At 39.9% G+C, this 13,967-nt stretch overlaps 1 protein-coding gene across 1 annotated transcript in view; it reads left to right on the top strand.

Moving 5' to 3' along the window:
• Positions 1–5,096: 5,096 nt before the first annotated feature.
• cmtm4 (CKLF-like MARVEL transmembrane domain containing 4) overlaps positions 5,097–13,967 on the top strand; it is a 30,453-nt gene continuing 21,582 nt past the window's right edge. The window contains exon 1 of the mRNA XM_041783509.1: positions 5,097–5,842. Within this exon, the coding sequence (XP_041639443.1) occupies positions 5,657–5,842 (186 nt within the window). The 5' untranslated portion in view covers positions 5,097–5,656. The remainder of the gene's footprint in view (positions 5,843–13,967) is intronic.

The raw sequence follows: 13,967 nt of genomic DNA, 5'->3' as shown, positions 1-13,967 counted from the left end.
AAAAAATACGTTATGAAAAGTCTTAAATGTATGGAAGCTGTAAGTGGACATGCATTCATATGTTTTTATTTTACTCTGTTTGCTAGTTTATCCATCATGACATGTTCGAGTCTTAAAATCTCCAAATAGCCAAAATGAACACACTATCATGGGAAAACAGACAAAAATAAAAGTGTATGCTTGCATGTCCATTGTGGGCTTCTGTAACTTTAAACTGTTTTGTCCCATCTCTTTGTTCAGTCATATTTTGTTCCATCTAAGGTCAACATTTTTGCATTAAGTGGTTGTAAATTTAAGAAGTTTGGGTCACGATTTCTCATCAAAGGTCACAGGCTTTTCTAAAAAAAAAATATTCCCCCTGACCTGTCCACAATCCCCCCAAGAATCAGCTTGTTCTGAGCAGGGCTGAAACAGAGGATCTTTTAGGCTCAGAAAAATCCTATACTGGACTGTTTTTCAGCAACAAACTTCAAAGGCATGTTTTGGTGACCGCTGAGATCAACATCAACTTGTCTTAAAGGGGTAAAATAAATGACCTTTAAGGAGGTGGTGGGATGCTGAGGCTAGACCTCTTAAGAACCACTGGTCTTAATCATTTCAATCAAGACAGACTAAATATAAGTTTTACAAGAATTCATTTTACATGTTTGTAAATATTTTAGAATGTGAAATGTCTTTGGAGGTTAGACTCCATTGTGATGTTTTATGAATTTGAAGGGAAAGTGAGGCTGACAGGAGGATAGGATACCCATTTTTACAGTCTAGACACTGGTGGTGGTGATGGATGGAGAAGGATAAGATGAAGAATGGACGTCTGAGGAGCTTGACCCAGATACTGATGAGATGACACAGGAGATGGACCTGGACATAGAAGAGATGTATTTGATGTTGCTGGGGTGGAGGCGGTTGCGGCCGTTGTACTGAAACGACAGACTGACTGTGGAGGAGAGGAGAGCAGATTTTAAAACATGACGGCAACAGGGTGATTGGATTGAGGGAGGTCTTAGTGGAATGGGATTGGCTCAGAATATAAAGTGAGTAGACGCCTGTACAAGATGATTACTAGAGCAGGAAAAGGAAGTGGGGAAAGGGAGACATGAAAAAGTGATTATTAGTGAATGAAAGGATGAATGGAAATGAAAGTCTTCCTGCTTGAACTCACGCTAAGCTTTATCGTGAAAAGTGAGATATACTACAGACTTAATGAATCACAATTAAATGTTCATTTCAAATTTAAATTTTAGTCTGTTTTTTGTGCAAGTAGTAATGAGTAATATTTAGAGGTTAAATTGAAAAATGAATTAGTTTAATCTTTTTTTTTTTTACAAATTAAAACAACAGCAACAGTTGGTTAGACAGTTCAGACAGGGTTTAACCCTCCTCCTTCCACCCACACACACATCCATGGGGTGAACAAAGTTAAACAAGACAAGAGCATGCACACACACAAATAAAATAAAATAACAATAAAGGACAAAGGTGATGCTTTTGATGAGTTTCCTCCAGGGCTGTAAAACTACATCAAATCCGGGTCTATCTGTTGCAAATTGAGAGTGTCCGTGTGATTAATGTATGGCTCCCATATCCTGACAAATTGGTTATATTTGTTCCTTAGACTGTAAGTTATCTTCTCCAGTGGGATACATTTATTCATTTCTGAGAACCATTTTGACAGGGATAAAGTACAGTCAGATTTCCAGGTTAATGCTCCACATTTTCTTGCAACTGCAAGTGAAACCTTGCTAAATTTTGCAGAATTACCATTAACTTTGAGATGGGTGAAATTACTGAGCAAGCATATCTCAGGATCAAGTGGAAAAGGAACCCCTATGATAGAAGACATGGTATCGCACAAATCCTTCTGAAAGTTTTTAATTTTAATATATAGCTATGTACCATGTAGAAAAGTACCTTCTGTGATGCCACATCTAAAACACTTTTAAGATACTAAGTTGTTATATTAATGTAGCTTCTGAGGAGTGTAGTAGAGCTGGTAAAGATAATAGTAGTGAGTTGTTCTGACCCTTGGGTTAATGGTTTCACACACACTATCCTTGCATAGGTCTTGCCACAACAACTCATCTTTTTTTATGTTTTGATCTGATTCCCATCTCTCTTTGGATTTATCTATACGTGATGTTTGGGAATTCTGCATCAACATTGAATAAACTCTGGTAATGAATTTTGAGGTGCACTGATTGTCATGGAACAGTTGTTCAACAGAAAAAGGCCTGTCAAGGACATTTGATCCCCAAGAGTACTTCTGAGAAAGTTTCTTAGTTGGAGACATGCAAAAAATGTTTATTAGAGAGTTTATAGGTATCCTTAAGTTGCTCATATGACATCAGTGTGTCCCCTGTGTAACAGTTCTCTCAATGTGTTATTCCTTTTTCATACCAGAGTTTAAAAATGTAATTGTTATAAAACGTTGGAAAGAGCATGTTCTGCCAAAGAGGGGACTTACACGACTGGGCTGCATTTGTTTGGACCAGGAAGAAAAACTGAGTTTGTAATGCCCAATAATACATTTTGAAATTTGGGAGATGGAGGACTCCAAGTTTATAATATCATGTTAATTTTCTTAATCTCATTCTTGAGGTCTTGTTGTTCCAGGTGAATTTTTTTACTATTTTACCCAGGTGCTTGAAAAAAGATTCAGATAGGGGTATAGGCAGAGATTGAAAAAGATACATTAATCCTGGAATGACATTAATTTTGATACGGCTTATTCTTCCAAGTAATGATAATGGGAGGTTAGTCCATTGACTTAAGTCATTCTCTAGTTTCTGAATAAAAGCTGGGTAATTTAGTCTTTCAAATTTTTTGTCTAGTGTGACTCCTAAATATTTGAATTCTTGGGGAGACCATTTAAAGGGGGTGGTCTGTTCCAGTTCTTTATAATTTAGGTTGTTTAAAGGCAATATTTCACTTTTTTCCATGTTAACCCTGTATCCTGAAAATGAGCTTTATTTATCTAGCAGTATAAAAAGCTTTCTTAGTGAACGTGCTGGATATGACAAAAGTAAACAGATATCGCCTGCAAATAAGTTTATTGTGTGTGTTTCCTGACCCACCTTAATACCTCTGATGTCAGGGTCTGTTCTAATAGCCTCTGCAAGGGCAGAGGACTTAGGGAGCAGCCTTGTCTACTACCTCTAGAGAGTGGAAAAACTGATGAACTAGTTTAATCTTTGCATTCAGTCCCTTAACTTATCTAATTACATGGCACCTACCACTGTCTTTTTTTTCTAAGGTCTTCTTGCTGTAACACTGCACTTGCTGGGGCAACACTTTGAAAACATTTTGGGAGGGAGGTTCTGCACATTTTATTACAGATTTGAGTAGTCTTTGATATTTATAAAATCTCTGGAGTGCTCATACAAGAACCAAATACATAAATGTAACCGTCCTGTACTGAATAAACTCAAAATCCTTGATCTAAAAATCTGCACATCTTAAAGTCCCCATAAAGTGATAAAGAAATACTTGTTTTAGGTTTGTTGTTTGATAGGCCACTGTACTATGAACCACCAGGCCAAATTTCAGACATAAAAAACATCTCCAAGTTCATTACATTGATTCTCTCAGGCCCTGTCCACACGGAGACAGATTTAGGAGTATACCATCTCCATGTGGACAGCCAATCGCATCTTTCTTGAAACCGTTAAGTCATTCATAACATAGTCCACTTAAACTGCATGCACGTGTCAAACCAAAACAACTATGGTGGATTACAGGGTTGTGTTCATGCTGCAGAAGCTATTGAACTTATTATGGCTTTTACAGCAAAATCTGATGTTCCTTTCCCACCACCAAGAACAGCATACACCAGATGTTCTTAAATCGACTGTGGAGAAGACCAGAAGGGCAACCCAAGAGAAAGTTTTGGGCACTTTTCTGCAATCTTCCTCTCTCTTTTGGTGCATTTCTGTGGCAGTGTTACAGCGCCACGTACAGGCTTGTCATATACTACAGCATTTTCAGTCATTGTCAGTGGTTCTGTGCTTACGCAGACATTTCCTGAAATGATCCCGTGTTTACGGAAAATATATTGTTTTCGGCTCTGTGTGGATAAGATTAAAGAAAATGCTTCCGATCAGAGAAGGTGCCTGGCTCTGTTTCAGAGCAGAAAGACAGAAATTGGGGATTAAATTTACTGTTTTCTGGTACAAAACTGTCCATTATGATACTTTTAATGACCGGACATGGCTGATAGATTTGGGAAATTTACCTCCCAATGAACAAAAAATACAGCATGTAGCTGGCACTTGACTTTCCATGAAGACAGTCACATCTTCATGGTCGAAATCAAAAATTCAGTCACACATAGATCACAGGATTTTCACATGTTTACAGCAACCTTATTCCTACATATCTAGTGTGTTAAGACACAAAGTTTTTATTTCACTTCAGAGGGACTTTAATAGAATTATAAAAGCCTAGGTGTTTCTGCATCTCCAGCTCCAAGTTTTCACCTGGGCAACCTTTAAAACCCACTCTACCACAAGAGGTCAGTAAGGTAGAGGGAAGTAATGCATTCATATATGATTAGGCTTTTTTGTCACATTTAAAGTTCTGTTGATGTAGGTGACAGAAAACGATATTAAACTTTAATATGTAACATTTAATGTCCAAACTGCTGCCGTACACATGCAAATATATGATCCCTCTTCCCATTTAGTCCTCTGTTTCCAAACCTTAGCCGGACCAGTTTGACCTACATTCAGAAAAAAAATCTGATTTTAAAAATGAAATTCTGGTAGTGGGATGTAAAGTAGGCTAACTATCGATATGGTCATTTTCTGCCGTTAAGGATAGACTAGGCTACGTTTAAGTTTTCCTAGAAGAATTGCAGCCACACCATTCCCTGCAGAAACAAAAATGCTTCAGTTTTCACTGGCAGTTATGTAGCTCTGTGAAATAATGTCGACATGAGAAAAATGACTTGTCTAAGGAAGAGACAGACGTGGAGAAAGGGCAGCAGATCTCGCTGCTGACGGCGTGGTTCCGGCTGGATTCGTTTTGCAGGCTGTTTGGGAATAAAACGGGCGCAGATCCTGCACAAGAATGTGCAGTTTTTAGAGGGGCGGAGACAAGCTCGCTTTTGCATCCACAGCGAGTAAAGCTGCTGCCTCACTGTAGGCTGCTGCTGTAGAGAATAGCTCAAGTTTACAATAGGAAACAAAAAGGTTTTCTCTCGGTACCTCTGGGCCATTATGGATGGATGTTTTTCGGTGGCGGAGGCGAGCCACGCAGCCCGGGCGGCATTTTTGTTGGTGCTGCTGAACTAACCAGAATCGTCAATGGTAAAGTGACAGGGAATCGAACAAGTGACCCGCCTAACAGAGTTATAAGTGCGGCTTTTTGGAAGGAAGGCACCGCTGAAACCTGGAGGAAGCACTATATGGTTGTTTTTAAGGGATAGCGGCTCGTCTTTTTTCTGCGCGTAATGGTAAAGAGTCTCCTCCGTGGCTGTTTCCCCGTGGGGTGGCTTTAAAAGTGGACTGTGTGGTTGGTTTTCTCCATCCACTTTCAGCCTACATGGAACAAAGTGTGCTTAATGAAACATAACCTGGACCCTGGCGGTTTGTCAGCGTTGGTCTGTATGTGGTAACATTGTTTTTATCCAAATAGTCCAGCGACGTAAATCATCACCATGAGGACCACCGAGGAGCCGGACGGCTTTGATGGCGAGGCCTCCAACACTTCCATGATCTCCGGGGCCAGCAGTCCCTACCAACCCACCACCGAGCCCGTCCACGCGAGGAACGTCCTGGGAGGGATACGGTGGGACGTGGAGTACCTGAAGTCATACTTTGGGATTTTGAAGGTGGCTGAAGTGGTGAGTATACGAGTACACATTGGTTCAATTTTAAAGGATTAATAAAAGTGCGTAAAAGTAATATGACGCACTGTTTGACGAATGTGTTTAGTATCCCAGGGTATACCTTAATATTTGGGAACTATTGTTCAGGTTTGAGCATCAACAGCCTTATTCTTACTTCCATCCCTGAGGTTGTATAATGACAATAATACAAAAAAACGTGACTGTACAGGTCCCAGTCCACCCTGCCCCACATCCCTAATAGTGGCCAGTCAGGTTCAGGTAGGATGTCATTGTTTAAAGTTAAACGAAGGAAGCTGCTTTGCCTTTCTGGATTGAATAGACCCTCATTTTGAAGGATAAAAATTGCACACATGATTGGCTAAAATAACTGCTTCAGTATTCAACTGGTGTTTTGACCTAATTAGAGGTCTGTTTTGTTTTGTTTCTATTTCTTTGTCCTATGTTGGACTACAATGTCATGTTTTTGTCTGGTGGGTCTGCTCAGTAATGTGCCAGGCTCTACCTATGTTTTCAGTAGGCTTTTAAAAAGCTTTCTCTTTGTCAGGATGTAGTAGTCACTGGAAAAAAACTCATTCTGTCAAACCAGTGCACCTAAACCAGATGTCTGAGCTGAGACACAGGCATCAACAAAGTGAAATGAGGGCTCCCAAAGCACTGACAATCCACCAGAGGAGGAAATATCTATCGAGCCAGAGCTTTTTCTCTTCTTCTGGTGCCAAGAAATGCAGACACAGCCCTGCTCACTCACACGTAAATGAAGTAGTATGTCCACAGCAGGACAAACCATGGTGTTGAGGAAACTAGCAATTACCTCTAACAATATTTGTGGATGGCTAAAACAACCTTGAAGTCCAAACTGGACCTCATAGTTCTGGCTTCACCTTAAAACTGAGAGAGGCTGTGTTTTGTGGGTGTGCGAGTGCCCCAGTGGTCTCACTGAGAGTGCCGTCTGAATGTGCTGTTGCACACACCTGTGATGTTTACCTCTGTGGACGTGGGAAGTCAGGAGAAGAGTCCATCTGTCATCAGCGTGGGAGAGGTTTGGATCAGGCAGCAGCTAAAAAGAAGACTGAAATGTACAGTCAGACGTAGAATCTTGTCTTTGACACAGCTGCTCAGAGAAAGCTCCAAAACTGTTTTATTTCTTTTAAAAAACCCAAATGAGACATTTAATGACAGCTTTTTGTTGTCATATCATGTAAGGGGACATAAATTGCACATCCTACTCAACAAGTGAGCTCCAGTTTCTCAACATGTACCTCAATTTGCACAATTGCAAAAAAGAAAAGGCAAAATATTGCAAAGGTACTTTTACTATTTCATGTAAATAATGCAGAAATGCCGTAAAAAAGAACATTTTTAACAATGAACCATAGTGCATTCAGACAGTATTCAGACCCCCTTCACTTGTGCTACAGTCAGAAAATCACATTTTTTTCTCATTAATCTATACTCACTACCCCATCATGGCAAAGTTAGAACAGCATTTAAGTTTTTTTTGCAAAGGTATTCAAGATGAAAAAAGTGAAATACCCCATTGACCCAATTATATAGACCCTTTGCACAAACATTTGAAATTTAGCTCAGGTGCCTCCTATTTTACTGGATCTTTGATGAGATGTTTCTTCGCCTTGATTAGAGTCCACCTGTGGTAAATTAAATTGTTTTGACATGATTTGAAAAAGGCACACATCTCTCTATAGAAGGCATCACGGCTGACAGTGCATATCAGAGCAAAAACCAAGCCATGAGGTCAAAGGAACTGCCTGCAGAGCTCAGAGACAGGATTGTTACAAGGCATGGATATGGGGAAGGTTACAAAATATTCTGCTGCACTGAAGGTTCCTGAGAGCACAGTGGCCTTCATATTTCTCAAATGGGAGAAGTCTGGCACAATCAGGACTCTGGTCACCCAGCCAAATTGAGCAATCAGGGTTAGAAATTCCACAGTAAGAGAGTTGACCAAGAGCCTGACGGTCACTCTAACTGAGCTCTAGGGATCCTGTGTGAAGAATGTAAATACAAGTATACAATTATATCTTAACCATTAGAGTGCTGCAGGGATGATGGGATTTTGTAGGCCAAACAGAAGTTAGCACTACACTTTATATCAACCAAAAGCCAATGTTTTTTTGAGGTTTTATTTTATTACTGAATATAGGCTCTGTGGCTTAAGACACATGTGCATTTTGTTTCACAAGATAGTCTTAAGAAGTAGACACAACTTTTATAATTTTTGAAGCATTTTGAAGCATTTCAGACTGGGTACATTGCAGCCACGCTGGTCTACTTTTCCCATAAATTGCAAGCGTCTATTGGCTAAAGTAGACAGGAAAATGATACATAGAGCGCCATATTTACCTTGTATTAGCAGACATTTACAGTATGTCCACATTGATAAAATATGTCGCAGGCAAGTTAAACAGATAACAGTTTAACTTTTCAGAGTAATACCAAATTTTTCATTTCTGTGGAGGAATGCTTTAATTCTGATTTTTTCCTGGTTCAATCAATGTATCAGTCGCTTGCAGGGAGATTTATTGAGGTAAAACTTAAGAAGAAAAACACAGCTATGACAGCACACATGCGCCATAACTGGCACACAGTAAACATGCACCCAGTCTGAAAGAGAAGTGGAATTTAACAGGAACTACACTATGGTCGACTAATGTCACACTCTTACCTTCTCTATAAAGGATTTCCTTCTTAGTGTGAACAACACATTGCAAAGTTTGTTTCATAGAAGTATTAGCGAAAACACTGGGTGAAAGGCAAACTGGTTGACATGTTTTGCTTGATGGTATTTTATGATCCAAACTCTGATGGTCTAGTTAGCTATTTGCTAGCAACCACCTTTCGTAAGAGGTGTAAAACCTTAAGGGTTTTACAAGTGTGACACTTCCAGATGTATTTTACATTGTAGGAAAATGTTTAAATCTCCTTAGCTTGTGTTTTACAGAGACCTTATTTCAGGCATCTAACCAAAAACTCATTCCGAGCTCCCAAAGACAATGGAACCAGAAATGCTAAAATGCTAACACATTTGATTACTGCAGCACTCTGTACTTATATGATTCATATTTTCTTGATTGCCTTGTGCAGCCATGACTCTTCATTCTGAGCTAATCATATCTCCTTCATGGACAAGGACAGGGTCATTGAAAGTCATCCAAGTTTACAGTCAGTATCCCAGAGGAGGCTTATGAGGCTCGTTGCCAAACATTAATAGCACCGCTGGCTTGCACTTTTACTGCTCTGTCCTCTAATTTTTTCACTGTGCCAGATCTTCAGATCTTTCTGAAATGATCAACAGCAATACAAAGCTGACTGCACAAGTACCTAATGTGTCACCATTTCTGCTTAATCTGTAAACACTCTTAGTTCAAAGAGCTGGTGCTGTACCTGTTATTGATGTAACTGTGCCTGCGGAGAGGGGTTCTGAGGCTCAAAGTGCACCAGTCATGGTTAGTCATCATATTTGTGATGGAATCAGTTATATACAGAGTGGTGTTTTGCATCAGTGCCAAATACATAACAGAACAGTGCATGCTGCATTGTACTGAACAACTTCTGCATTTAGATAAATAAAGTATCATTGTGATGATTCCAGCTATGCCAGTTAGCACTTAGTGCACCTGAATCTCCCCACCCTCCAACCCCCGGAAATGTTTTACTTCCTTATAACTTTGCCAAGGACATGTTTATTGTATCACCTCCACACCCAAGCCTTGTTTGCTCTAATGTAATGTAGCAGTTACAAACGCCAGTGGGTCGTTTACACTGACCCATGTTTACACAGCAATTCTGCGTCCCTCTGCACAGACGCAGGGTGCTAAGTAAGCACTAATAGACCTGTTAAGAAGCCTCACACTGACGCACTGAAGTGCATTTATACAGGCTTTAACAGAACTAATTTATTTGTCAGTCGTCAAATGATTGGACAAACCGGCTTCTCTAGACCCTACACTGATCAGAAACCGCTGATCACAAAGGCCCCTAGTTAGGGTGTAACCTGACTAAGGCGTGTCCATCCTGACAACAGGATTGTCTTTGTCTCTTCGCTGTGACAGGTCAACAAAGTCCAGCTGACATTTTACTGATGACCTGCTACAATGACTGAAATGTGAAACCTTCTTGGGCCTGACAGACATCAATCAAGCCCTCTTTATTTTCGAACAAGCTTTACACCTCCACAGTCCACACTTGGTGATGCATGTTAAGCATTATTTTAACAAGTGGTATCTAAATATTGTTAAAAGGTGTGTTTCTCAATTTGCAGTGTTGTGTGATGAAGTTACCAGATGCTCTAAAATGTCAGAGAGCATTTCCTGCCATGTGTTGGATTTTTACCCCTGGTAGAAACATTACCTATTAAGAGCTTTAAAGACAACAAGAACTTTGTGCATGCAGGCCTTTGACTACATACTTAGCGTTTCCTCTTGGGTGAAATATAACCCATGTCAGGCTACATTTTCCACTCCACATTTAAGGTTGCTTTTTGTGCATGAGGATCCATTGCATTAGAAGTGAGCACAGTCCCGCAGCAGTGAACGCTCCACTCTCCTTAATTTTCTCTCAACAGATGGTGTATAAGAAGGGGATCTGAGTCCAAGAGGTCTTTAAAGGGGCTAATAAAGGCATAATCCCAAAGACAAGGATGTGTTTGCATGCATACAGGAGAGGAGAGAGAAAGAGAGTCAATGTGCACGACTCTGTGCCTACACATGAGCAGGCTGCAGAGGAGTGAAGCCCGACATAAAATCGTTACTTACATTATTATCCAGCATGGTGCTTTGTGATCCCCCCATCCACCTCCTCCCCTGTGGCTGCCTGTGACACCTGCTACACAGGGACCTTGGAAAGCAATACGCTTTCTACTAGAGACATGACATCATCCCTCAGCCGAGCCTCAGCAGCCCTCCACTCATGCTTGGGTGTAACCTATTTGGTCGTGTTACAGTCACAGATGGACTGCTGTCCAACTAATGAGGCTCCAGCAGCTGTACAAAATCAGACTTGTGCACAGATCATAGCCAGAATGTTTTTTTGCTTAAGCATGCCATGTTGTGATTCTTCATGAAACTCTTCCTAACATGTCTCTCAGTGGGGGTTGCAACTCAGGAAAGACAGGGTACAAAGAAAAGAGCACAGTTTACCTGTGGTCAGCACAGAACAAGAGATGTAAAAAGTGACTTAAAACTGGATAAACTGGATCAGATTTTGAGCTTTGAACAAGTGAAAAGGAGGAGGACAGGTCTTTCACTGATGAGGATGGGTTTCACCTTGTTTATACAATGCATTGACGAGGATTTATTCACATTTTGGGCATGAAGTGATAATCCCCAATGCTTTGTGTGAATGCACCTTAATGCATATTGAAAACCGGTTGATATCTGACGGTGAGACTACATATGGAGGTGGTCTGGGATGCCTTCATCTGTATGGGATTGGTTATGTCAAAGCAAAAATTGGCATGCATTAAAATACCACCCTGTCAACTGATGTGGTCTGCAATTTTCCATTAGTAAACAAAAGCATGGCTTTTTTACACCTGCCCAGTCTTGATCAGAGAGCTGGGAACTGAGGCTCTTTTTAGAGATCTAGAGCATGTGGCTCAACTCAGTAATGAGAGCCAATCTTCTGCTGCCCAAACAGCCATTAAATTAGTACAATTTTTTTCTATGTTGCATCTTTAAAATGACAAAAAATGTGAAAAAAGGGAAGCCATGTCTCAAATGAGAGCGGGCTCATTTTCACAAAAGGAGCTCTTAGAACCAAGTTGTCAGTGAATGACATGTCATGACTGATACCTTGTCATCTTAAATTGAGTTGTCATTTTAATCATCAAAGGAACCCTACATGATAAGACATGTTTATCTTATTAGATGTCTTTTTGTCTCTTAAATGTATATCGAACAAAAACATTCACTAAATATCTGTATTTTGAGAAAATGGGAAATTATTAACTCACCAGGAGGCTGCCATGTTTAAGTCCACATTGCACTTTGGGTAGTGTGACGTCACCTGGCAACAGCAGTCCGTGGCCCATGCCATTTAGTCACCCATCACATCTTGATCTAATGAACATGCACGTTTAGTGAAGAGAAAAATCATGAAATGCTATTCCCACTGTAAACCAAAGTGAATGTAGTCATAGAGGCAAAGATACAACCAGCAGAGCTGATTTTATACTGTCTGTATATTGTTTGCTGTGAAAGAGAGAGAGAAAAGGAGAGAGAGCCTACCGGTGAGCAGTGATTCCTGGCTGTTGACACCTGTACAGCTCTAAATATCCCTATTCACTCAGGTCTGATCCTCATCATATCCCATAAGTGAACACCTAAACACTTTCCTTTATATATGAAAATAACCAAGGAGTCCCGTGCACCTTCAACAGCCTTTAAAAACAGGAAATAATGATGACTGCAAACACAATCTGTGTATTACTTAACTTACGGGACTCACTGCTCTCCCAGATAGGCTGTCTCTCCCTATCTTTCTCTCTTTATCTCTGCAGGCACTAATACAGACACTATTATATCTGCTCCACTCATGTCTTTTTGCCTCTATGGCTACATTCACTTTGATTCACATTGAGAGTAACATCTTCATGATTTTCTCTTCTCTAATGATGGGATCATGCTTGTTATATAAAGATGCAATGGGTGACTAATGCATAGAAATAGTATGGACCACTGTCACCAGATGACACCAGAGTGCAGTGCAGACTAAATAAGGCTAATTCTTGGTGTTTCTTTAATTTTTTTTTTTAATTTTCTAAAGATGCAGAAATCTAGAGTGAGTTTTTTTTTCAATGAGGAACAAATATCTGTTCAACATGGTGAATTTGTCTGATCACGCAGTTCCTTTTAACAGTGCCCCATAAGATTTATTTTTTAAATACCACATCTTCATGCACTTCAAGTGCATGTCTATGACAACTTGAGGAAGAAAAGCTGTTTAAGAGGCACACGAGTCTATTAGCTTGTTGTCTAATAGCCAGAGACCTCACAGCATGTAGGAATAGAGAGCCTCAGTATGAAAGCCACAGAAATTACCGTATGTAATTTTTATGTTTGCATAAGAGTAGGGAAAGTGAGTTCAGATATCAGGCCATGACTAAAGATTTATTGTTAATGCATGGTATGGAAAAAAGTGCAAAAGTGTAAAAGTGCACTTGCTTGGTATCCATACACCCAAAACATTGTGAATTCCAAATACAAACAGGCGTCTGGTTCTCAAATGAATTAGGTTTCACAAATCTTTAACTTTTTACTGCACACTTTAGATTCAGTTTGGCGTCTTCTTATGCTAGTACAAAGTTTTAATCGTTCAGAAATGCTCACCAGCTTATCTTTGTTGTATATCAAATGGAGTTTTGCACTGATTTTGCATAATGAGCCTGGATACTTCCTGCTTTGCATTTTTTGAACTGCCCAACCATTTGGCTTGTATCATGTTCTTTCGCTCTTCCTTGTTCTCTGTTTAGTTTCCCTAATGCTTATATCAGTCATGAGATCTTCTCTCTAATGTCCTTCCTTTCTCTGCAAAACAAAATTGTTCAGATAATGTGATCACATCTCTAAGCTTCTCCCTGTATAATTACCCTGACCTTTTTGCCCTGATGACACAGAGGAGGGGGATTTTTAAAGAGGGAGGAGCCCTGGTTCAACAATGATTTCTGGGTCTTAAGACAGATTTACTGTGAGCCTGATTGTAAATGGTGCTTATCCAAGTGCACCATTGCCTGCTTTACATCATCATTAAATTACATCCCCATTTCTTGTTTATCCAAAGTAAAAATCAAGATGACTCAAAAAAAGTTCCTCTTTGGACTTCATCAAAACATGTCAGCAAGCTCTCCCTGTGAAATCCACATGCTGCTCTGCTAATGACTTTATGAGGTTGATTGGAAAAATCAGTATCATCAGTGACAAGATCATTAGCTCACAACTCAGTATCAAATCAGCACAGCTAATGAAGCAGCATTTTAGTCAGCTGTTCATAGAAATCATGACTGACTCCTGCAACAGAAGAATATTTACTGCTCCATCAAAGTTTTCAGAGTTTTCTCTGCAAACATATAACAACTTGTTATGAAGTTGTTGAGCTTAAACTG

The sequence above is a fragment of the Cheilinus undulatus genome, linkage group 1, assembly GCF_018320785.1.
Source record: "Cheilinus undulatus linkage group 1, ASM1832078v1, whole genome shotgun sequence".
Classification (NCBI taxonomy): domain Eukaryota; kingdom Metazoa; phylum Chordata; class Actinopteri; order Labriformes; family Labridae; genus Cheilinus; species Cheilinus undulatus.
This window is presented reverse-complemented; position numbering and strand designations above follow the sequence as displayed.